This window comes from Balaenoptera acutorostrata, chromosome 13, assembly GCF_949987535.1.
Source record: "Balaenoptera acutorostrata chromosome 13, mBalAcu1.1, whole genome shotgun sequence".
NCBI classification, from domain to species: Eukaryota; Metazoa; Chordata; class Mammalia; order Artiodactyla; family Balaenopteridae; genus Balaenoptera; species Balaenoptera acutorostrata.
Window position 1 is genome coordinate 43666936 of NC_080076.1, and position 27473 is coordinate 43694408.

Below are 27473 nucleotides of genomic sequence, written 5' to 3' on the forward strand. Positions count from 1 at the left end.
TTTTTAATAGCTGAAAACTGGAAACAACACAAATGTTTATCTTGAGGACAATGGTTAAGTAAATTATGGCGTATTCTATAATGGAATAAATGCTATGTAGCAGTAATAGATAAAAAATACTGCTATACACTACAACATGTATGAATCCCACAAACATAATGGCATAACAAGATAGGCAACCTTAATCTGTGTTAAGGTAGTGGTTATCTTTGGGGAGGTGAGTAAAGTTAGTGATTGGGAAGAGGCATGAGGAAGCTTGTGGTTATGCCGCCACCCTTATATTTCTTAATCTGAGTGATCTTTACATGGGTGTGTTTAATTTGTGTAAATTCATCAGGATGTATACGTTTTGTGCATTTTTTACTGTGTTATATTTCAATTAAAATATTTATTTAAAAAAAATCATTATCATTCTCATTAACTGTTGTATTAGGTTACTCCAGATTGGCGTTCAAGCCTCCCCAAATTGGATTGTAATTTAGTTTTCCAGGCCATCCCTCTTCTATCTTTGCACAAGTCCCGTGTTTCCATCAGAATTGATTAGTAAATCAGGCAGAAGCTTCCATTTGTTCTTCATATATATCATTTTCTTCATTTTAGAAGCAGAACCCTCTGAATTTCAGTTGGACACCTGACTGCTTTTGACCAATCTACTGACTACATTTTGTAGCTTTCCTTGCCTCTAGGTGTGGTCCTGTGATTAATTTTGGACTGATGTTATGTAACCAGCCGTGCTGAATGCAACTTATTCACTATACTTTCTCTCTTTTACTTTTATTTCTGGGTGAGAACTAGCGATGTCTGGAGAATCCTCAGAAGTCACATGCTTCTAATGGCAAAGCTACCAGCCTGGCTTTGACCCACTAGACTTTAGATGAGAGAGGAATATGTTTCTATCTCACTTAAGCTACAACATTTTGAGGTCTGTTTATTACAAGATAGTCTCTGCATTTAGCACACTTAATATTTCATAAACATTGTGACTCATTATGTGCCTCTGTCTGTTAAGTGAGGCAAATCACTCTTTCCAGAGGTTTCCTAGGTTCCTACTGAAATGGCCTCCAGGCTGTGCCATCTTCATTTTTTATCTCCTGCAGTGCTTTCCATTTCCTGTATATGTGACCATGAGCCTCAGCTTCCTTATCTGTGAAATGGGAATAACATGATTATTATCAAGATTAAAAGATATAATACATGTAAATGTTAAGCACAGCCTGGGGTACATATTAAGCTGTCAACAGATATAATCTTATTTTCACATAATAGTTTGAATTTACATTCATGACATTGTAGAATTAAGCAAAGGCATAGCACAGAAGATCATTGTATGTTAGAGGGAGATATCCAAGTTAAGGGGATTTAAAAGACTAGCTCGTCTTGTTTTATGACTCCAGGCCTTCTAGAAATTTGTGATTATTTCATAAATATTAAAATAGTGCAATGTGTACATAAATGTACTCATGACTAAGCAACTCTACCTTAGTTATATATCCAAAAGGAGTAAGTGCATGAGTATTCCAAAACTATGCACAAAATATTCACAGCAGAATTCTTTTTAATAGACGAATGGAAATGACTCAGTTGTTTCCTATCTATAGGAGCAAAACTAGCTCTTAATGTTGGCATATTTCTTTTAACTGTCGCATGCTTCTCTTTCCCCTTAAATATAGGGGATAATAATTCCTGACTGTTGACTCCTTAAGAATGTGACTTATATATTACACAGTGCTTTGGGAAGAATTGCGAAAAACATGTTACAAATAAATTATACTTCTAATTTGAGTATTTTCTAGAATCGTCTAGCAATTTTCTTGTATCTAAAGTACTTTAAATTCTCTGAATAAGGGTGATTGATGCTTTTGGTTTTTGTTTGTCTGAAAATTCTCATTCTGGAATGATCATTTACCTGACTATACAATTCTAAATTAATATGTATTTGCCCATAGAATCATGAAGCTATTATTCTACTGTCTTCTGACTTTGTGACTATTGAGAAGTTTGTAGTCAGATACAGAGTTGGTCCTTAAGAGTGATTTGTCATATCTTTTTGGCTGCTCGTTGATATAGTTATCTGCAATTTTACTATGACATATTCAAGAATGTATTTTTTAAAACAAAATTATCCTGTTTGGGATTCCTTGTATTTCTTAAATCTGAGGGCTAATAGCTCTATCAGTTTTCCCTCAATGTTTCCCCCAACCAAGAGACAAATGAAAGCCAAACAAGTCACCTTGTCGCCTCTATTTATAAATGGGCAGATTTTTTTCTACCCCATCCTTTCACTATATGTGTTAACCTTTTTTTCAGAGTCCTGTTTTTAGGTGGTGGTTTCTGTTTTAAGTCATTGTTCACATGACCCTAGAAATTTGCCTTACTTGGTGGAAAATTTCTTTAAAAAAAAAAAAAAGTGGATGTTTTAGAGCCTTGGCAGATTTTTATTTTTCAATATGAATTGTTCTAAAAATATGAAGAAATATTTTTAGAAATATATATAGTTTAAAATAGGTATAATAGATTTTTGTTATATTTTAATTTTCTGTGAATTTTCAATTGATTTTTAAAACTTGACCAAGGTTACTTTACAAAAAATGTCTTGAATTGATTTTTGGTCCCCTTGAATAACTTCCCGCTGTGTCACACAGTAAAACAAGGCTTTCATTCTCCAAAGGAGTCCATGGCCTTTTACTTTTTTTCTTTTAAAATATATATTTTAAACTACTTACAATTTTTTTCTAAATTTAAATTTTATATGTTTAATAAAATTTAAAATAGTTTAAAATTATTAAAAATAATTATATTTTAAATTGTTTTAGATCAATTTTAGGTTCATGGAAATATTGAGTAAAAGCTACAACGATTTCCCGTGTAACCCCTGCCCTTACACATATACAGCCTCCCCCATTATCAACATTCCACACCAAAGTAGTGCATTTGTTATAATTGAGGAACCTACACTGCACATCATTATTATCCAAAATTGATAGTTTACATTAGGATTCGCTCTTGGTATACATTCTATGGGTTTTGACAAATATATCCATTATTACAATACTATAAAGAATAGTTTCCCTGGCCTAAAAATTCTCTTTGCTTTGCCTATTTGTCCCTTCCTCCCTCTTAACCCCTGGTGACCACTGATCCTTTTACTGTCTCCATAGTTTTGCCTTTTCATATAGTTTGAATAGTATAGTGTGTGGCCTTATTAGATTGGCTTATTTCATTAGTAGTATGCATTTAAGATTCCTTCATGTCTTTTCATGGTTTGCTAACTCATTCATTTTAGCACGGTATACCACAATTTCTTATCCGTTCACTTGCTGAAAGATATCTTGGTTGTTTCCAAGTTTTGGCAATTATGAATAAAACTGCTATAAACATCCGTGTGCAGGCTTTTATATGGACATACATTTTCAGCTCCTTTGAGTAAATACCAAGGAGCATAATTACTGGATCACATGGTAAGAGTATGTTAAGTTTTGTGAGAAATTGCCAAAGTGTTTTCCAAATCGGCTGTCCCATTTTGAATTCCCATCAGCAATAAATGAGAGTTCCTGTTGCTCCACAACCTGACCAGCACTAGGTGTTGTCAGTGTTCTGGATTTTGGCCATTCTAGTAAGTGTGTAGGGGTATCTTATTGTTTTAATTTGCATTTTCCTGATGGCATATAGTGCTTGCTTTCCATCTATACATCTTCTTCAGTGAGCTATCTGTCCAGCTCTTTTGCCCATTTTAAAATCAGGGTGTTGGTTTTCTTATTGTTGGATTTTAAGAGTTCTTTGTCTATTTTGGATAACAATCTTTTCTCAGATGTTTTTGCAAATATTTTCTTCTAACCTATGACTTGTCGTCTCGATCTCTTGATACTGTCTTTCACAGAGCAGAAGTTTTTAATTTTAGTGGAGTCCAGCTTATCAATTATTTCTTACCCTTGGTGTTGTACCAAAAAATCATTGCCATGCCTAGGGTCATCTAGTTTTTTTCCTATATTATCTTCTAGGAGTTTTTATAGGTTTGAATTTTACACTTAGGTCTGTGGTTCATTTTGAGTTAATTTTTGTGAAGAATGTAAGGTCTGTGTCTAGATTCTTTTTCTTTTCTTTTTTTTTTTCGCATATAGATGTCCAGTTATTCCAACACCATTAGTTGAAAAGAATATCTTTTCTCCATTGCGTTTCCTTTGCCTCTTTGTCAAAGACCAGTTGACTATATTCATGTAGATTTATTTCTGCACTTTATATTGTGTTCCATTGTTCTCTTTGTTCTTTCACCAGTATGACACTGTCTTGATCACTTCATAGTAAGTCTTGAAGTCAGGTAGTGTCAGTCTTCTGACTTTGTTCTTCTCCTTTAATACTGTGTTGGCCCTTCTGGGCACCTTTTACTTTTTCTAACATTTTTTAGAGAACTATCCCCCAAACTGTCTATTTATTAAAAGGCCTAGTCAGATATTTGAAGGATACATATTATCTATAACAAAGTAACAACTAACCTTTGTTGAGTCCTTATTAAATTATATGTAAATTTAAAGTCATTCTCAAATTAAGCCAAACAGGTCAGTGCTATAATTATCTTCATGTTTCAGATAAGGAAACCAAAGCCCAGAGAAATATAAGGGAATTTCCCAAGGAAACTTAGGAAGTAAATGGTGGAATATGGTAGTTTGCTTCAAAGAGGCAATATGTGGTATCACTTCCCAATACCTACAGCATGAGCCAGCTGTTTGACAAAGAGATTCTACAAATTATCCAGGTTATAGAAATACGATTTATACTCTAATTGCACCTTTACTGATCAAGTACTATATGCCATGGACTACTCTAAGTATTAAAATTTCAAAATAATTGTCACCAAACATCTTCTCTGGATGAACTCATTGTGCAGATTAAGGACCTTATAGTGAAGGGACCATTTAAAATACAACATAGCTGCTTTTTTTCATAATAGTGCCAAACTGGACCCAACCTAAATGCCCATCAACTGGAAAGTGGACAAATTGTGGCTTAGTCATGCAATGGAATATTATTCAGAAATAAAAATAAATAACTATTCATGCACACAAAACATGAATAGATATGTAAATCATTATGCTAAATGAAAGAAATGAGTACAAGTACTGTATAATCCCACTTATATAAATATTTGGAATAGGCAAATATTAGCCTCTGGGGATTTAAATCATTAGGCATTGCTTTGAAGGAATTGACTAAGAAGGATTATGAAAGAACTCTGTAGGATGATGGAAATGTTTGTTGTTTGATGCCTTTTTCTTAACTGGATGAACAGTATACTTAAGATCTGAGCATTTCACTGTATATAAATTATAAGAAAATTTAAAAAAACCCAAATAGCATATTAAATGCTAAAACCAGGAATGAACAAAGGGAGGTAGAAACACAGGGGAGATATGTGAGTAACTTAACTTTAAAGATTCAGGGAAAGCTTCATGGAACGCTGGATGTGTGAGATGGATTTTGAAGGATGAACAGGAATTTACCAGTTGAAAAGAGACATTCTAGGAAGAAAGCAGATAATATTCATTTATTAATTCCTTAATTTATTCATGTATCTGCTCAGAAATTATGGTCCATTTATTCTCTGCTTGGTACAATTCTAGGTCCTTGTGATATAGCAGTAAAAAGACAAACTCAGTCTTGGCCTGAGATAGCTTAGATTCTAATGGGGAAGTCAAGAGTCACAAGTTTATGGAATTTTCAGGGAATGTTGAGAAGTTCATTGTGATTAGCGTGTGTTGGATAGTGAGAGACAAGTTGGGTCATGGTAAGTAAGTTGGAATCAAATTAAGAAGATTTATGTGTAATAAATTAAGGAGCTTGAATTTTATCTTATAGGCAGGAGAGTCTAATAGAAATTTATAAATCATTAGTTGATATGGTTATCATTTTTAAGGAAGACTATTTTAGTCATTTGCGGACAGAGTGGAAAAGAGAGAAATTAATGGAAAAGTGATAAAGAAAATTCCAGGGTTGGCAGAAACTCAGTACATGTGCCACCTCATATTTTTGAGTCCATAGGAGACAGTGCTAACTCAGAAAAGTACTCTTCCTCATCATCCCAAATCAAGGCTTTACATACTGTATAGCCACCATCAAAAATAGATTTGGCAATGTAATTAGACCTATCTGCAATTCCTGGTCTAGGCTCCAAAAATCATTTCCTGGGCTAGTAAATCAGGAGCCCAGTAGAAAAGGGGGTAGGAGTGGATTGGAGAGCCAGTCCAGAGGTAGAATTATTTGATTACTGGGTAAGAGAAAGATTCAGAATTCTAGATTGCCAATCTAGGTGTCAGTACTATTAATCAAAATATAATGATAATAATAATAGTAATAATATTAATAACACAGGGCATAGAATGTGTTGGTGAAGTGTGATAAAGTTTTTTTTAATTTATTTTTTATTGAAGTAAAGTTGAGTTACAATGTTCTGTTAAATACTGCTGTACAGCAAAGTGACTCTTATACATATGTGTGTATATATATATATATATATATACACATATACATTCTTTTTCATATTCTTTTCCATTATGGTTTATCACAGGATATTGAATATAGTTCCCTGCACTATACAGTAGGACCTTGTTGTTTATCCATAGCTTTATTCTTTTTTTTTTTTAGAAAGGAACCATTTACTAACTAACTTACATGTAATTCTGCTAACTTTCTATGTCTCATAGTCATGACCATTGTCAGGAAGTTGTTAAGGACACTATGTCCCCTTCATGAGATCCATCAGGAGACACTCCTGACTGGTCTTTTTTTTTTTTTTAAACATCTTTATTGGAGTATAATTGCTTTACAATGTTGTGTTAGTTTCTGCTGTATAGCAAAGTGAATCAGCCATATGTATACATATATCCCCATATCCCCTCCCTCTTGTGTCTCCCTCCCACCTTCCCTATCCCACCCCTCTACGTGGTCACAAAGCACCGAGCTGATCTCCCTGTGCTATGCAGCTGCTTCCGACTAGCTATCTATTTTACATTTGGTAGTGTATATATGTCAGTGCTACTCTCTCACTTTGTCCCAGCTAACCCTTCCCCCTCCCCATGTCCTCAAGTCCATTCTCTACGTCTGTGTCTTTATTCCTGTCTTGCCCCTAGGTTCATCAGAACCTTTTTTTTTTTTTAGATTCCATATATATGTGTTAGCATACGGTATTTGTTTTTCTCTCTCTGACTTACTTCACTCTGTATGACAGACTCTAGGTCCATCCACCTCACTACAGATAGCTCAATTTCATTTCTTTTTATGGCTGAGTAACATTCCATTGTATATATGTGCCACATCTTCTTTATCCATTCATCTGTCAATGGACACTTAGGTTGGTTCCATGTCCACTATTGTAAATAGTGCTGCAGTGAACATTGTGATACATGACTCTTTTTGAATTATGGTTTTTTCAGGGTATATGCCCAGTAGTGGGATCGCTGGGTTGTATGGTAGTTCTATTTTTAGTCTTTTAAGGAACCTCCATGCTGTTCTCCATAGTGGCTGTATCAATTTACATTCCCACCAACAGTGCAAGAGGGTTCCCTTTTCTCCACACCCTCTCCAGCGTTTATTGTTTGTAGATTTTTTTGATGGTGGCCATTCTGACAGGTGTGAGGTGATACCTCATTATAGTTTTGATGTGATAAAGTTTTGACAGAGATCTTACTTATACACCTCACTAGCTAAATCTTCACGTTTACTTCCCAGTGGACCTCTGTTGCAGCTCTTCTGATCAATTTAGAAGCGAAGAAGTTTTCTTTCTAGGCTTTAATTCCTTGCCTTGTAATTAGATAAAAAATTATTGCTTTGTGACCATATGTAACTAACTCACTTACTGCCCTCAGAGTTTTCCTAAAATAAAGTCTTTCTCCACCCCCCACCCCGGGATTGTGACTCAAAAGATAGCCTTCTTATCTCCAAAGGCTTTAAATGATTTGTTTCTTGTTATCATTTTCTTCTTAATATACTCATGCGTTATAGGTTATTGGCCATGAACACTATACATCTTTTGACCTATTAATTTTTTATCATTAAGTTTGCTATGAGTACCAGTATCTCTAAAAGTCATTTTTTATTTGCCTTGCTCTAGGTTCCTGGTACCAAAGTATAGAAGGGACTTTACCACTCTTTTAGGTAATGATTGTGACTGTTAATTAATGGAAAATGCAAGAAGATGCATTTGAACTTCTCAAATCAGAGCCAAATACTGAATGATCCACAGTGATGACTAAAAGAGATAGCTCAAATGATTAAATCTCCAGATGAATGCTCAGTTTATATTAAACAAGTCAGTTAAGGAGAGATATTTAGTTTTTACCTTTTTGTTGGTTACTACAGACTGTTTAATAGATGCTAATGAGGTGAAATAATGAAAAAAGCAGGAAACATGCAGCCTAAATGTTAATTGGTTAATCAGAACCTCAAAATTGAAAGTTATTTGTACTTCAAAGGCAGCGACAACGTCTGTGAGGGATATGGTGAAAAGTCCCTCCTATAAGACAGTATCTGACAAGGAGAGCTCCTTTTGCCAGTATCTGAACATATGGCAAAGCAATGTTTTTCCAGACTTCTTTGTGCTGGCGGGGATTGGCCTCCTAGTAACTTGGACTTTTGTTTGTGCTGCAGAGAAGATGAATATTCCACATAAATAATTATAATTTATCTTCTCATTGAAGAAACATAAGCTTGGAATTCAATGCTGTTTTCTTGGGTAAATCATCAATTTTAGAAAGAAGTCGAATTAAGTTTTCTCTATTTTTTTGCAAACAAATTGCTGGTACAAAATAAATTTTGTAGAGGTTTGCCTTTCACATGAACATGTATTTTTTAGGTTGAAATACTTCATTTTTCTCTTTATGCTATCTTTACTTTGTACTGTTTTCCCCCTGAAATATTGTTTGTTTAAAATCTACATGTTATTTTCCTTTTTAAAACACAGTCAGTAACTCAAACCCTTTAGAAGGTGTTAGCTAAAAAATGCCACTGATTCAAAGTTTTTAAGTTCATTTTTAAACATACTATATTTCACACATAAGTACGGTGAATTTCTTCAATCATCAATACATAAAATCAAATTTTTTTATTAGCTGAAGGCTTCTTGTAAATTATTTATCAGATTTTTTTGGTTTTTTTGTTTTTTTAATATACGAGTGAACTGAAGCCCTGAGGGCCAAGTGGCAGGATCTTCCCTAAGGTTAAAAAGAAAGAGTTTAGGGCTGCAGATGGCCTCTTTGAAAATTAGCACATTCTGCTCGAATAAGAGTGGAGATGGGTATTGTCGTGTCACTTTTCCCCTTCATAGGGGTAATTGCTTGTGCTCCGGAGCCCTGCCTTGTATCCTATCACAGTCTAGTGATTTGAGAAAGTTACTTATATTCTCTGTGCCCAGTGTCCTGTATGTAAACTGGGAATAACAGCATTGTCAGACCCGAAGAGTAGCTACAAGGGTAAAGTACCATGCGGGTACCACACTAGCAGGGACCAGGGCAAAGCAGCTCTTGTGCTGCTCGTTTCCTCTAACCTCAGCCCCTTGGCTTCTACTTCATCTACCAATTTCTCCCTTTCATTCTACTCTTTACTCCACCCCACCTATCCCCCCACCCTTTTTTTGGTCTCATTCACTTCTCTGCCTCATTTTAAATCCATTCATTCTTCAACTCAGCTTTACATGTAAGCCGTCACCAGCAATGGGTGAATTTTACCTTCTCACATTTTCTCTTAACTTTGCCTTTCTTTCCCCTCTTGTCACTACCTCCCTTGTTTAATCTGGTTATACTTTACATTTTACTGTTACAGGAGTTGTTTTAGGGCACTGATCTATTTTGGAATTCTCATTGTAAAAAATCCTTGAATGGTTTCCCACTGCATGTAAAGTAATAAATGACTACGGGGTCTGACGTCCATGAGCCCGGCATTCTCTTCCATCCTCATCTCTAATTCACCCCTCTCCCGATTTCTCAACTTTGGCTGTACGTCAGAATCACCGAGGGAGGTATTTTAAAAACCCATGCCCAGGTGCACCCCTGACCTATTCAATCACATTCTCTGTGGGAGGAATCTAGGTATCAGGCTGTTCTTTAAAGTTCACCAGGAGATCCCAGTGTGTAGCCAAGTTTGGGAACCTGTCTTGGAGCACATTGGCTTTATCACACTCTACTAATTATAGTCTCTTTCAGCATACTTCATCAGAACTTCTAGTGGTAGACCACAAGCTCTTTCAGGAAGGGAAATACATCTTACAAGTTGGTTTTTAAAAACAAAACAAAAAATCAGCTAAAAAATCAGCTAAAGATCTATCGTAGTATCTTGCAGATAGTAGAGGTAAATTCCTAAGCCTTGCCAATACCTGTATTTCATACTGCCCCACTCCTGGGCTTCCTGATTGCATCTCTCCTTCAGAGCTATATTCCACAGCACCTGGGTGTCCTTATGTAGTTGCAGTAAGCTATGTTTTGCATACCTTTCGGTCTTCGCAGACTGAACCCTATTCTTCTTTCATCTTTCATCGTTGTGTCTCAGCCTGGGACAACTACTCTGCCAATGGAGAGTGAGCAGGAGTCCACAGAATAGGATAAGAGCAAGGCTAACTCTCAGTTTAGGTGGAGCCTCAAAGGTATTGGTAAAAATTAGGTTAGGTTATTTATAGATGTTCTCTGTGAATTCTTGAGTTTAGGACTCTTGAAAATTGAATTTTGGGGATTTAGATTTATTTCACTATCTCTTCTTTTTTCTTTATTATGTTGTTTTATTGGTTGCTTATGAATTGGCAGCCCTTCATATGGCTTTTATTTCTAGATATTTCACTAAAGTTGTTATCTATCACATCAGTTAGTTTATGATAATGATTTTGCCAGTTAGGATATCTGTTTGATAAGAGTTGGACTGAGGGAGAGAAGGTGATAATCATTTTCATTCATTGATTTCTAGGTATATGTGCTTCAGTATATGTGCTTCATTGACCTTAGTTTGAATTCTCTATTATAATTTAAAAGAAAATTATTTCAGTAGATGTTATATTTGATGTATCAAAAATTGGACTTTTAATTACAATTTTTTTAATAAATTTATTTTATTTTATTTATTTATTTTTGGCTGCATTGGGTCGTCGTTGCTGCTCATGGGCTTTCTCTAGTTGCGGCGAGCGGGGGCTACTCTTCATTGCGGTGCGCGGGCTTCTCATTGCGGTGGCTTCTCTTGTTGCGCAGCACAGGGCAGGTGGGCTTCAGTAGTTGTGGCATGCGGGCTCAGTAGTTGTGACTTGCGGGCTCTAGAGCGCAGGCTCAGTAGTTGTGGCGTGTGGGCTTAGTTGCTCTGTGGCATGTGGGATCTTCCAGCCGAGGGATCGAACTTGTGTCCCCTGCATTGGCAGGCAGATTCTTAACCACTGTGCCAGCAGGGAAGTCCCATATTACAATTTTTAATTGAGCGGAAAACTCTCATAAATGTTCCTGTTTTGATCTGAATAGTATGCTTGAGTGACATACTAGTGTCAATGTGTATCCATGTCTTGCCATATTACCTCCCAAGCAGATACAGTCTCCTGTGGAGAATGGTAGTCAGGAAGGATTGCAGGAGAGAGATCTATCCCACAATGGTTCTTTTTTCATCAGTTTTTCTTCTCTGGCTTTGTAATATAGTTGGACATGAGGAATTTCAATAGAAGTTGAATTTGTAGATACTATTCAGGGATAGTATCTTCACAATAGATCCTGTAGGGCCAAGAAGATACATGTAGAACTACATGGTAGTCTTTTAACATGAATGATATTTTGATTTCATCATAATAATGTTAGCAGTTCTAGGCTTGGTGTCTCTCATTTATCAATTTCATATGATTGCCTTAAATTTTTATGTGTATGTGTATCATCTTAACAATTGGCAATCAGAAAGCTAGCAGAAAGTAAGTGAGGGTGACTCATTTTTGAGCTTAACCATTGTTTTCCTTCAGTATAATTTTAGTATGTTAATATAATACAATAAGGGCATTAAAAATAATCTTTTTTTTAAGCACAGGTTTGCCATCACAGACTCAATTTACAAACTTGATTAGTTTTGCTATTATATTAGCTTTAATATAAAGTTTATCCAAAAGAAGCTGTATTTCTTTTATGGCACCCTGAATTGTCACATTAGATCAGTTAATTTTTTGTTTTTGTTATCAGAGGCTTTTTTGGTCAGTGGTTAGCCACAGGAACTATACTATAAATTATTCATTTAATTCGTTAAATATGTCATTCACTCATCTTGAATGACATAAAAACAGTGGAATCCTGGAGCTAGGTTGTATTAGCTCATGGGAGCTCATTGTCTATATGAAATTTACAATAAAAAGTATTGTATATTTTAATATTTTTTATAAGTTACATACTACACATCTTTTATATCATTAAAATTTACAGTAGCCTTATGTATTTATTTTTTATGAGACAGCTGTTAAACACTTACCAATATACAACTATAAGCCTTGGTGATTAAACCACTTCTATTTGCACTGGATGCTCATGTGTTTACAGACTGTTTAAATTTGTACTGTATGAGCTCCTCTTCCTGTTGTTTTGAATCTTTAAACTCAAAATCCAAAACTGTTGGAGACCACACACTTAACAGCTTTATTGAGATGTAACTCACACACCACACAATCCATTCATTTAAAGTGTACAATTCAATGTTTTTAGCATATTCACAGGGTATAAAAATATCACCACCAACTAATTTTAGAACATTTTTGTCCCTTCTAAAAGACACTTGTACCCATTAGCAGTCGATCCTCATTCTCTCCTCTTCCCAAGTCCTAAGCAACCAAGAATGGACTTGAGGACACGGGGAGGGGGAAGGGTAAGCTGGGACGAAGTGAGAGAGTGGCATGGACATATACACACTACCAAATGTAAAATATATCTATGTAAAATTGACTCTTCTGGATATTTTGTATGAAAGGAGTCATATAATATGTGTTTTTTTGTGTGTCTGGCACTTTTACTTATCTTGATATCTTCCAGGTTCTTCCATGGCATAGCATGAATCAATATTTCATCTCTTTTTATTTCTTTGTATAGTTTTATTTTTTTGTATAAACACACTTTGTTTATATATATTCATCAGTTCAGGGACATTTGAATTGTTTCCACTTTTTTGGCTATTATGAGTATGCTGCTTTGTTATGTACAATATATTTTATGTGAATGTATGTTTTCAGTTCCCTTGAATATATACAAATGTGTGGGCTTGCTGAGTCATTTGGTAAGTCTACGTTTGATTTTCCAGGTTACTGCCAAACTTTCCAAAGCAATGGCATTATTTTGCATTCCCATCAGCAATGCATGAGGGTTCTAATTTTTCTATATCCTCACCAATATTTATTATTTTGATTATAACAGTCTCAGTGAATGTGAGGTAGTATCTTATTGAGATTTTGATTTACATTTCCCTAATTACTTATGATGTTGAGCATGTTTTCTTGTGCTATTTTGCCATTTGAACATCTTCTCTAGAGAAATGTCTTTAAGTCTTTTACCAATTTTTAATTGGGTCATTTTTCTTTCTATTATTGAGTTGCAAGTGTTTTCATGTATTACAGATGAAAGTCTCTTATTAGACATATGATTTTCAAATATTTTCTCTCATTTTTATGGGCTCTCATTTCACTTTTTTGATTGTATCATTTGCAACATGAATTAAAAAAACATTTTGGTGTAGTCCAATTTATTAGTTTTTCTATTGTTGCTTTTGCTTTTGGTGTCATAACTGAGCAGACCTTGCCTTACTAAAGATTAAAAATATTTACTCCTGTTTTCTTGTAAGTTTTAGCTCTTATGTTTAGATATATGATCCATTGTGATTTAATTTTTGTGGTGTGACGTAGGGATTCTACTTCATTCTTTTGCATTGGGTATCCAGTTGTCTCAGCACCACTTGTTGAAAAGACTATTCCTTCCCAGTTGCATTATCTTGACACTCCTGTTGGAAATGAATTGAAAATAAGTGTAAGGATTTATCTCTGGAAGCTCAGTTCTAACCCATTGATCTATATATCTGTTCTCATGCCAGTACCATGCTATGTTTATTACTTTAGATTTATAGTAGGTTTTGAAATTAAGAAGTGTAAGACCTCCAAATTTCTTCTTTTAAAAGACTATTTTGGTTTTTCTTAATACTTTGCAGTTACATATGAATTGTAACTTGTCAATTTCTGAAAAAAAGCTAGTTAGCTTTTTAATAGCAATTGCATTGAATCTGTAAATTATTTTTTGGAGTATTGCCATCTTAACAATATTAAGCCTTCTGATCCATGAACATAGGATGTCTTCACATTTATTTAGATGATTTTAGATTTCTTATAAACAATGTTTTGCAGCTGTCAGTGTTCAAGTTTTGCATTTTTTTGTTAACTATAACTTAGTTAAATCTAAATTAATACCTAGTATTCTGTTCTTTTATATGCCATTATAAATAGAATTATTTTTCCTAATTTATTTTTGGGTTGTTCATTGCTAATGAACAGAAATACAACTGATTTTTGTATATTGATTTTGTATGTTAACTTTGCAAAATTCATTTATGAATTCTAAGTTTTTTTAGTGGATTCCTTAGGCTTTTTTATGTATAAGATTATGTCATCTGCAAAAAGAGATAGTTTTATTCCTCTTTTCCAATCTAGGGGCCTTTTCTTGCCTAACTGCCCTGAATAGAAGCTCAAAATACAGTGTTAAATAGAGTGGCTTGAGCAGACATTCTTGTCTTGCCCCTGTTCTTAGAGGGAAAACATTCAGTCTTTCACCATTAAATAAGATATTTGTTGTGGGGTTTTTAAAGATGTCCTTTATCAGATTGAGGATTCCTTTCTATTCCTAGTTTACTAAGTTTTTGCCAGAAAAGTATGTTCCTTTTGTCAAATATTTTTCTGCATCTGTTGAGGTGATCATATGCTTTTTTCCCTTTACTCTATTAAAATGGTTTATTACATTAATTCATTTTCTTGAGTTAAACCAACTTGGGATTATCCTACTTGGTTGTGGTATATAATAATTACTATATATATGATTGGAATTTGTTAGTGTTTTGTTGAAGATTTTTACATCTATATTCATAAAATATATTTGTCTGTAGTTTTTTCCTTGTGATGTATTTAGTTTTGATATAATGGTAATCCTGGCCTCTTAGAGTGATTTCAGAAGTGTTTTCTCATCTATTTTTCTGATGAATTGGCCATAATTCCTTGAATGTTTAGTCCAGTAAAACCCTCTGAACCTGGGCTTTTCTTTGTGAAAGGGTTTTTTCATTACCAATTTTGTATCTTTACTTGTCACAGACCTATTCAGATTTTCTATTTTTTTAGTCAATTTCAGTAATTTACATCTTTCTAGGAATCGTTCATTTTATGTGGTTATTTGATTTGTTAGCATACAGTTGTTTATAATATTTTTAAACCCTTTTTTATTTTTGTCAGGTCAGTAGGGATATTTCTTTTATTCCTGATTTTAGTAATTTGAGTCTTCTCCTTCTTTATCTTGGGCAGTAAAGCTAAAGTTTTGTCATTTAAAAAACTTTTTCAAAGACTACTCTTTGGTTTTACTGATCTTGTTCATTGTTTTCTATTCTCTTTTATTTGTTTCTCCTCTTTTTAAATATTTCCCCCTTTTGCTTCATTTTACTTTACTCTTTTCCTACTTACTTAAGGTGGAAAGATAAGAATCTGATTTGAGATTTTTCTTATTTTTTTGGCCATCCAGTTTTATTGAGATATAATTGAAATACAACACTATAAGTTTAAGGTGTACAGCAGAATAATTTGACTTACATACATCATGAGATGATTACCACAATAAGTTTAGTAAACATCAATCATCTCATATAAATACAAAGTAAAAGCAGAAAAATAATTTTTTCCTTGTGATGAAAACTCTTTAACAACTTTCATATATAACATACAGCAGTGTTAATTATATTAGTCATGTTGTATATTATATCCCTAGGACTTATAACTGGAAGTTTGTACCTTTTGACCACTTTAATCCAATTTTCCCTACTCTTACCCTTCTCTTCAAGTAACCACAAATCTGATTTCTTTTTCTATGACTGTTTGCTTTTTGAAGTATAATTGATCTATAACATTCTTTTAGCTCCCGGTGCATATCTAGTGATTCAGTGTTTCTATACATTACAAAATGATCACCACAATAAGACTAGTTAATATACAAAGATATTACATTGTTATTGACTATATTTCCCATGCCATACATTTCATCCCTGTGACTCATTTATTTTGTAACTGGAAGTTTATACCTGTTAATTTCTCTCACCTATTTCACTCATCCCCTACACCCTGTCCCTCTGGCAACCATCTCTTTGTTCTCGGTGTCTGTGACTCTGTTTCTGTTTTGTTATGTTTGTTCACTTGTTTTGTTTTTTAGATTCTACATATAAGTGAAATCATACAGTATTTGTCTTTCTCTGAATGATTTCACTTAGCATAATACTCTCTAGGTCATCCGTGTTGTCGCAAATGGCAACATCTAATTCTTTTTTATGGCTGGGTAATATTCCATTATATACATATTCCTGTTTTTCTGCCAGTACCGTGCTGTTTTAATCTCTGTAGCTTTGTAGTATAGTGTGAAGTCAGGGAGTCTGATACCTCCAGCTCCATTTTTCTTTCCCAATATTGCTTTGGCTATTTGGGGTCTTTTGTGTTTCCATACAAATTTTAAGATTAATTGTTCTAGTTCTGTGAAAAATGCCATTGATAGTTTAATAGAGATTGCATTGAGTCTGTAGATTGCCTTGGTAGTATGGTCATTTTAACAATATTAATTCTTCTAGTCCAAGAACATGGTATCTCTTTCCATCTGTTTGTGTCACCTTTAATTCTTTCATTGGCATCTTATAGTTTTTGGAGTACAGGTCTTTTGTCTCCTTAGGTAAGTTTATTCCTCGGTATTTTATTCTTTTTGATGAAACAGTAAATGAGATTGTATATGGTGTTAAAGAACGTTCTTGTTTCATTCTTTTACATGTAGCTGTCCAGTTTTCCCAGCACCACTTATTAAAGAGACTGTCTTTTCTCCACTGTGTATTCTTACCTCCTTTGAGGTAGAGTAATTGACCATAAGTGTGTGGGTTTATTTCTGGGCTGTCTGTCCTGTTCCACTGATCTATGCTTCTGTTTTTATGCCAGTGCCATACTGTTTTGACTACTGTAGATTTGTAGTGTAGTCTGAAATCAGGGAGTGTTTACTGTTAACCAATAATTGTAAGCCATTTCCAATATATGCTCCCATAGCACAACTTGTACCTTCTGTACTCTGATACATATTATCTGTAGTCAGTTGAATAATGCCTGCCCAAAGATTTCAAATCCCAATTCTGGGAATTTGTAAAAGTTACTTTGTTTGGGAAGAGAGTCTTTGTAGATGCAATTAAGTTAAGGATCTTGATAGGAGGAGATTATCCTGGATTATCTGGTCAGGCCCTACATTCTCTCATATAAGATGGGTCCTTGTAAATGAGAGACACAGAGGAGAAACACATCAAAGAGAAGTCAATGTGATATGGCCTCAAGCCATGAATGCCGGCAACCTCCAGAGCCTGGAAAAGACAAAGAATGGATTCTTCCCTAGAGCTTTTAAAGGGAGAGCAGCTCTGTCAACATCTTGATTTTGAACTTCTAGCTTCCAGGACTATGGGAGAATAAATTTGCTTTTTTGTAAGCCACCCATTTTGTGGTAATTTGTTACAGAAGCTACAGGAAATTAATATATAGCCGTAGCAATGATTTGTTTAATATTTTCTCTACTAGACTGAAAAGCACAAAAACCTGGGTTATTTGTCTCATACACTTTGATAACTTCAGCACCTAGCAGAAGAGGGCTTGACAGTAGTTGGTACTTTTAGGATACGTGTTGAAGGAATGAATTCATAGGCTATGATCCCTACATCACTCATAGTTTACTAACTGTACAAAATTACTGTATTTTTGGTTATCTGGCAGGGGAACTGAGAGGAAACTCTAAGTTTTATTTCTGAGAGAAAAGAAGACGAAGTTTTGAGGGTAGTTTTGCTAGTCAGTGGACTTAGAATTTGGATTTCCAGCCTAGGAAGAGTGGATGTTCTCTGGAGGAGAGGGTAGGCCAGGAGAGCTGGTGGGTGGACATCTGAAATGGTGCTTCCCTGACACTATCCTCTTAGTTTCAACTAATTTCCAGGCTGGTCACTGCTGTGATTCATGCAGCTTCCCTGTCCTCTCACTACAGATTGGTCTTGCATCATAAGGCAATGAAGGATTATCCATGGAGCCCAGTGTAGAAGAAGAGATGGCTCAACATGTTAAAGGAGAGAAGTCAGAAAGGTCTGAAACCTAGTGAGGAACCACATGCATCACAGATAATTTGTGAGGGAGCACTTCAAATTTAACAAAGGTGGAACGCCTGGCTGTTTGGCCTTATGTAAAACTTCATGTATATAGTTATTTGCATATCCTGCTTTAGGCACTGCTGCTACTGAGACCTATTGTAAACCAGAAGAAATAAATAAATAAAATAAAAACCAAACTAACAAAAAGCATCAGGTGATTTGCTTTCAGTTTTGCAGTGAGCTCAGTCTGCTAGCACTACTGTTTAAAGAGTCTTTTGCCATTTGACTCATTGACTGCGTAATGATTTTGCTCAGGTTAATCATCTTCTGGTGTTGTATGCCAGCATTTATGAAGCTGTCATGTTACTGCAGGTTATGCCTCAAGGTCTGACTAAGAACATTGTGTGAGAGAGAGAGAGAGTGTGTGTGTGTGTGTGTGTGTGTGTGTGTGTGTGTTTGCAAGTAGGAAACCCTTTCATTTCAGAAATGAAAATGCATCTACTGTGTTGTCAGCATTAGACTAAGGGACAGATGGGTTAAAGGTTAAAAATGGGAGCTCTAGAGAATATCTAGGTGTTAACTTTGGATCCTCCACTCAGAAGTAGTGAATTCATTCATGTGGCAGCCATGTAAGATTAAATTTATTTCTTATCTCATTCCAAACTTATTATTTATTCTTCTCAGTCATATACGGAAACTTTTGGCTCTTTGCTGTCTTTCCCACTGCCATGACTTATCCCCTGCTTCAGCTCCCACCCATGTCAAATTCTGTTTCTTGCATGAAGTTGCTTCAGTAAGAGGTGACATCTTTATTCTCTGAACTCCCCTATTACTTGACTTATATTTTTATCATGATCATCAAACTGGCAAAAGCCACCATTTATTGACTGTTCACTATATGACAAACATTGGGTTATATCCTTTACATACATTATTTCATTTAATGATGACAGGTCTGCGAAGTAGGCTCTATTATCCCTATTTTACAGGTGAGAAAACAAATTTCGAGAGGTTTAAAAGATTTGCACAAAATACACAACTTCTGAGTGGATGATCCAAAGTTCACACCTAGATCATCTCCAGAGCTCACATTTTTAACCTTTAACCCATACTCTCCCTTAGTCTAATATGGGTAGCAGAGTAGATGAATTTTCTTTCCTAGATTGTATGATATTAAGGGTAGAGATTTCATATTATTTCTTTCATTTCTCTAATCGCAATGTCCAGTACCCAGGGATACAATAGATATTGATTAGATAAGAAATCAGTATCTAGAAGAAATTATTGCAATAAAAAAATTACTGGACCTTAATAATGTATTTCAAAGTAATTTAAGAAAGTTACACTGATGGTTACAAATAAGTCATTTTAAAATTTAAAAGGTGGCATTAATGGGTAAGCGTGATTAACTATGCCAAATATCTTTTTTCATGTTTCTTAAAGTTTTGTATGTAAATAATATATAAAATGATGAGATATTCAATCATAATTTTTTTTTTTTTTTTTTAAGGATTTTCTTTTTAATTAATTAATTTATTTATTTTTGGCTGTGTTGGGTCTTCGGTTCGTGCGAGGGCTTTCTCCAGTTGCGGCAAGCGGGGGCCACTCCCCATCGCGGTGCGGGGACCGCTCTTCATCGCGGTGCGCGGGCCTCTCTCCATCGCGGCCCCTCCCATTGCGGGGCACAGGCTCCAGACGCGCAGGCTCAGCAATTGTGGCTCACGGGCCCAGCTGCTCCGTGGCATGTGGGATCTTCCCAGACCAGGGCTCGAACCCGTGTCCCCTGCATTAGCAGGCAGATTCTCAACCACTGCGCCACCAGGGAAGCCCAATCATAATTTTTTGAACTTTACTATCTAGATGATTTGGGTCAGTTTATTAAAATGTTTTTGTCTAATGAACTTTCTGTGTCAACCTTATATATTAAATACATATTTCCATATTTCTTTATTAATCTTGTGCCTTTTTTTTTTTGTTTTTCGTTTTGGTTTTGTTTCCAGGATGGCGTAGGGGTAGATGAGAAGCTATCTTTGCGGCGGGTAGCCGTGGTTGAAGATTTCTTTGACATTATCTATTCAATGCATGTGGAAACAGGGCCAAATGGAGAACAAATTCGGAAACATGCTGGACAAAAGAGAACTTACAAAGCAGTAAGTTAAAAAAACAAAAAAAAAGAAAAGAAAAAGGCATGCATTTTGAAATTTGATGTTATATGCTTATTAAAGATGGGTTAAATAGTTATGAGTATTCTATCTTCAACATAAATTAGACTATATCATGGTCACACCCAACATTTAAACTATTATTATTGAATTCTATTTTGGTTGTATGTTCACTAAGTCTATTGCATATATTGCTAGAAACCTGTTTCTAGCATTATCATTTTCTTTTCTTTAAATATGCATAAAATGTGGTAGTCCCAGTGAAATGCCCACAAATGGGAAGATTATTTGTGTTATATATTCAATATATAATATGTGTTCAAATCATAATATATAAATTATCTACTGGAACATATGAACTTTTGTACTACCACTATTGTCTTAACAGTCCTTCCCCTTCAAAACATATTAATATGTTCAGGTATTTCTTATTTAATACTTATAGTCACATGAATAAGAAAATTTTATGTGCTTTTCTTATGTTACCTTATATTAAATACATTTGCCCTGAAGGGTATGCCTTTCTTAACTTTCCAGTATAAGTTATTTAAAAATATGTGTTATTTTCATAGGCCTAGTGCCCTTGAACATTTAAAAATGAAAATATACAATGCTTTTATTGTAAATTATCTAGAAAACAGATTAACTAACTGTTAGATATTGAAATATATATTGTCAAAATGGAGTTATATATTATTTCTAAAGTTTTTAATTATACTTACTGTTCGATCTAGACACTTTAATCTAGTTTTCTATTTAATTAAACATTTTATGAAATCATCTTACTATAGATAATTCATCCTTTCTAGGAAAATTGAACAGTAAATTATTCTTTTCCAATATGAGCAAAGTGTACATCAGAAATACTTTATCAGCAATCAGAATAATATCCTTTTTTAGAATTCTTATTGAACTTTGCTTTTGGCTACCTTTATATTAACTGTTTTCAGCTATATTTATACACAATATCAGTCTGGATCCATTTTTTTTTCAGATACAGAAAAATGTGTGAAATGCTCAAAGTTTCAAATACAGGTACATATGTTTGAAAATTAGCTACTGAGCATAAGAAATAGCTTCTTTTCCATAACTATTTTTTGCTATATCTCCAGGGTCATATTGAATCTTTATAGTTGCATAATAACCCCTAATACATGTTGTATTTATCTCTCCTTCTCTATGGTTTTGTTTCTTGGCTGTTTCCAAATTGCATGGTTTGTGGGCAGGCACTATTGTAAGTTTCCTTACATAACTCTGCCACATAAACTTTCTTTTGACTTACATATCTGAGGAGACATCTTTATCATGACTAATGATAATGACCTAGCTTCTTAAGATACTTTTGTGTAGACTAATGTTACTGAACATACTCATTTTGCTTGCCTCCTAAGCCAGGGTTGTATCTCTGGATACTAATAGGGAAAAAAACTGTATATTGATCTACTAATATCACTAACTGTGTACTCTTATGATAATTCGTTTTCACAAAATAGCTACCTAAACTTGATAGGACTTTGTAAGGTAGGAATACATAAGTTCAGTTGTATTCAATGAAAACAAGCCAACAAAAAACAAGTGGCTTCACTGTCAGGAATAGTGTGGCAGCCAAATCTGTTTAGGTGCCAAAAGCAATTTAAAGTGATTTAATCTTTGAAATCCACTTATTAGAGACCTTTAATTAAAAGAGAAATATGACATAAACCCAAGTCTCTCACCTGGTGTTTTCCTAAATGAAATGTAGAGAATCTGATCCACTGCCATAATGCATGCTAAACACTTCCAATAAATTGGTAAACACATTTCGAACATATATCATTTTGCATTAACATTTTGAAGATGTTTTCTGCATTCTGGGGTAGGGCTGGATACCAACTTTGAATGTATAAATAGTATCTGAAACATCATCCATTCCCTCTTGAGAATGTCCTATTTGAAGATTCTTTTCTTTCCCAAGTTTATTTTTTGTTTCCGCATATAAAGTACTCTCACCTTTTCCTAATATCATGAAGGTTTCTTCTGGCCTCACCTTCTGCCTTCTGGTATTTCTCAACTGAATCCTAACTAGAAAACATTTCCATTTCATGGAGTAATAATAGATCGTAGGAAAAAAAAGGAAGAAAACACTGCTTCATTGCCAGCAAAACTGTGCACATGACGCCACAATGAATTTAAGTCTAATGTTAAAATTAATATAAATGTTCAACTAATGGGGCATGAAACTAAATGCAATTTGAAATGAAATGGTGTAGTGCTATTAGGGCCCTAGACTGTTGGGTCAGAATTTAGTTCTCAATACTAATGCTGGAATTGGCTAGTCACTGGTAGAATTAGCTAGATACCTATTGCAGTTATAATGGTTCCCATTAAGATTAATATTTTTTTCCTACTTCTAACACATTAGCTCATAGAGCATGCATGATTATTGACTTTCTTTTTCTCCCTTATCCTACATGGCCAAGAAACCATACTTATACAACTAATCATTAAAACGTGTCATTTTGTCTTGATAATATTACCAATAGATTTAGCGGTCATTTTATTTACTTTGCCTTTTTTGCAAATCTTTCTATGTTTTCACTCTGCAGGAAATGGTGGTCCTTTAATATTGGATTAACTTTTGAATGCTATTTGTTTTTACCTATCTGCAGTATATCATTCCTTGAAATATCTAGTCGTTATACAACTTAAATTTTATTGCAATCTGATCTGACTAGAGAAAAAAATTGGAGGGTGTATATTCTGTTACTCATGAGCTCTTTTTAAAAATCCACATAAAATGACACATTTTAGGAATATGTAAAGGCTATCATAAGTAATTTTTTTAGTCATTGTTGAATTCTAGTGTCTTTTAGGTCTTTTTTCCCCCCTTCATTTGTCCCTGTGTATATATTAACCTTTACTGGTGCACTGAATGTGTTTCCTTCAATATTTTTGGGTTGATTATCTACATTAACAGAGTGGAGAGGAAGTGTGAATCATTCAGGTATCACTTATATTTGAACTTAAGTATATCTTTCTACTGAAAATTGAATGCAAGTGTGCTTAGCAATTTGGAAAGTGACTTCAAAACTAATGTGGTAACATAGTTTAAAAAAAAATCATGAATGCAGGAAGTTGTCTTCCAGTTCTTAACTTTTCTCAGCTATTGTCTGAATTCTACCTTCAGGGAATATATGCCTCTTCTCTAGTTGTCTTTTATGTCTTGCATTTCATCACAGGCTAAAGCACAGCTGCCTTTCCAGAAAGGTTTCTTCAGTTATGGTCCGATTAAAGATAAAGTTTCAAAACTCTTTCTTGCTACATGTAAAATAAAAGTAACTGGTGGAAATCCAGAAACTAGCAGGGAAAGTCAGTGTTTTCAGTGGAGAGAACAGTCTGCATATATATGTGTATATGTACACACACACACAACTTGTGGTGTGATACAGTAAGTTTACATGTATTACTCACATACATAGCTGCCAATAATTACGTTCATTTAATTCTGAGTGGAGAGCATATGCTACAGCTAAAAGAAAATAGGCTAGAAGCCAGACAAACTCAGTTTCAAATTTCAAATCTAGTACTTCCTATCTGTGTCACTTTTGGCCAATTATTTAGTTTTTTTCTCCTCCTGTTTAGAGGGAGATAATGATATGCATGGTGTGGCAAAATAAATGAGTTAATATGCATGAAGTGCTTTCCTTATGGTCAACTTTTGAATAATATTTTTTCTCCTTTATCCAATCACTAGTCATGTTCCAGGTAGAAGGACAAACGGGACAATCAACATAGTTCCACTGTTGCCCTAATTATAATTATGGATGTAATTTCTTCTGCTTGCACCAATGCCTCCGTGTTGGGAGAGAGAGGAATAGTAATAACTTAGGCATTCTCTTATGTACATCTTATAAATGTCACTATCTCTGGCATTCCACAGTGTAACTGTTCTCCAAGCTTTGACTGGGCTGAAGGGAAGCATGGAAGAAGCCAGGGTACCTGTGTTTAGGAGCTCTCCTGCTAGATGAAGTTTATGAGAATTTCAGTTATTTCATTTGCTTTTACCCAAGTTTCAGTCTTACGTTAATTTTAAATTGCTTTTCTGAAAAATTTTAAAACTGGATCTCTTTAAAAAATTTGCTTTCAATATGAATAGAATATTCCTTTCCAGGGACATGCTGTAGAAAAATAATATATTAGGGAGAATGTCTGTATCCCTACTCTGAATGTTAAAAAGGAAAAGTCTTTATGCTAGCAGGTCTACAACTCTTTTTTTTTTTTTTAAATAATTTTATTTATTTATTTATTTATTTATTTATTTATTTATTTATTTATTTATTTTTGGCTGTGTTGGGTCTTCGTTGCTGTGCTCAGGCTTTCTCTAGTTGCGGCAAGCGGGGGCTACTCTTCGTTGCGGTGCATGGGCTCCTCATTGCGGTGGCTTCTCTCGTTGCAGAGCACGGGCTCTAAGCACACGGGCTTCAGTAGTTGTGGCTCATGGGCTCTAGAGTGCAGGCTTCAGTAGTTGTGGCGCATGGGCTTAGTTGCTCCGCGGCATGTGGGATCTTCCCGGACCAGGGCTCGAACCCGTGTCCCCTGCATTGGCAGGCGGATTCTTAACCACTGCGCCACCAGGGAAGCCCCAGGTCTACAACTCTTAACCTTAAAACTTCAGTTAGTGTCATTTTATCCTGTTCTGTTGTATTAATATCTATTGGTTCAGTGTCTCTACTGCTAAATGGGGTATTTTAACTTGCACCATTTGGGCTAGTTTGCTATGTCAAAATTCCCAGAATTCTTGTCAACTTAGAATGAGGCCAATGACCAAAATTTGCAGCCATTGTGGTGTGAAAAAAATAACACTAAATTAAAATTCAAGAGTTCCTAGCAATTAATTTACCCTCTTTTTGACTTAGGCCACAGTTTTCGCACATATAAAATGAGGGGACTATATTTCTGTTTTTTTCCCAGCTCTGAAGGAATTACAGCAGTTTTCATGGTGTGTGTGGAGCCATTACTGTGGAAGGGGCACAAGGAAAATAGTAACCAAAGTGAGCAAATAGGTTGGCACAAGAAATGTTCAAACATAGGGAAATGCCTCCCGCTCTTGTAAAAGCAGATTGACTGATGAGCATAGCAGAGAGATAGAAGATTTTGGCTTCATTATCATCTAGAGAGCTCTCCTATAAATAATAATAATGATGATGGTAATAATCACGAAAAGGAACTGTAGTCATTAGACTTCCTATATCTAGGATTTTAAAATAGCGATATAAGAAGAAAGGCCATAAAAATGACTCTCAAGTGTCAGCAGATTTTCACTGCTCTCCATTTTTGTTAAAAATTTTGCAGTAATCTGAACCATATTGTCAACTGATGGCTACTTAAGTTATAATGTGATTTTAAGCTGCAGTGCAACAGATGTGACCACACCTCAAATTTCGTTGTAAACATAAATGATCCTGTGAACATCAGTGTTGCTTGTCTTATAGTCCTATAATCTGAGACACTGTTGAAATATAGGGGGTTATATCTATTTCTGTGATTAGTACCAGGAACGCCTTGCTCTCTGAATATATTTCCCTTCCCTATCACAATGACTCAAGTTTTACAATTAGAATTTAATTTCTTTGGATTAAAGCATTGACCTATATATCTTTATATGGACTTCAAATACCCTTGGGCAAGAGAAGCTAGAGAATAAATTAGGCTGATAGCAGTCATTGACATTTTGTATGATCATTTTATAAATGTGTTTGTCTCTCATATCTAGCTGGGTTTAACTCAAGAATAGATAGGAAAGAAATGTGTGACATGCCATACATAGACCTACTGATGTTCCAAGTAGCATAGCATCGTCCTGATTTTTGTGTGAATCCCAGTGTGGCATCAAGAGTAATAGCCTTTGGCATGTATCTTATAGAAGTTGAGAATGAGTTGATATTGGCTCATCAATATCTTGAGCTTTGGCTCAAGATGAGCCAAAATATTGGCTATATTCCCTATATTGTACATCATTGAGCCTGTCTTACAGCTAGTAGTATGTACCTCCCACTCCTCCGCTACTATATTGCTCCTCCCCCCCACAACTGGTAACCACTCACTATATCTGTGAGTCTGCTTCTTTTTTGTTATATTCACTAGTTAGTTGTATTTTTTAGATTTCACACATAAGTGATATCATGCAACATTTGCCTTTCTCTGTCTGACTTACTTCCCTTAGCATAACGCCCTCCAAGTCCATCCATGTTGCTGCAAATGGCAAAATTTCGTTCTTTTTTTTCTTTATTTATAGCTAGGGTCAAAGTTAAAAAAAATCTTGTAGTCCCTAATGGTGGGGGACCATGTCTGTTTCTCATATTACTGTATAATCACAGCTTAGTAAAAGAACCGTCTCATGGTAGAGTATTCCATAGATACTCATTGAAGGAAAAAATTTACCTCGTCTCTGTGAAGTCCTTGCCTTTTTGATACCAACTAAGTAGTATAAAGATGTTACTATAAATAGAGATAATGAAATAAGATCAGAGCTGTAGCCCGTGGCTGTAAAGACCCTGCACTACACAACTCATGTTTACCTTGAACAGCACCCTGGATTTCTGCAATTTTGCAGGCTATGAATAAGGTAACAAAATTATTTAACACAAGTGCTTCCCCCTTGCTTTTCAGGGAAAACTTTGATGCTGCATTAAATTATGCTATCATCTTAGAGGCAGGATGTAAACACATCAATTACATTTCCACACATTGGTTTATTTCTTATCAGATGCACACCCATATCCACATATCCCCCCACACACATAATAGGTTTTATAAAGGTGATTCTGGCTAAATATTGAACAGCTATTAAACATGGTACACATAATATTAAACCTACATTTATGTAGGAACAGCCTCATTGTTTTGGATAACTAAAAATATTATTCAGACTAAGAAGTCAGATGTGTAAAATCACCTCAGAAGGAAAAAATA

The 27473-nt window shown here is 34.8% G+C and overlaps 1 protein-coding gene across 7 annotated transcripts in view; it reads left to right on the plus strand.

Annotated features, from left to right (window-relative positions):
• Positions 1–27473, plus strand: part of NOL4 (nucleolar protein 4) — a 406271-nt gene that overhangs the window by 74654 nt on the left and 304144 nt on the right. For 4 of the 7 annotated variants that reach the window (XM_057525967.1, XM_057525968.1, XM_057525970.1 and 1 more), the window contains exon 2: positions 20361–20510. In XM_057525967.1, the coding sequence (XP_057381950.1) occupies positions 20361–20510 (150 nt within the window). Of the gene's footprint in view, positions 1–20360; positions 20511–21494; positions 21558–27473 lie in introns of those variants that run through there. The other 3 variants (XM_007167056.2, XM_057525971.1, XM_057525972.1) reach the window with 2 other exon arrangements.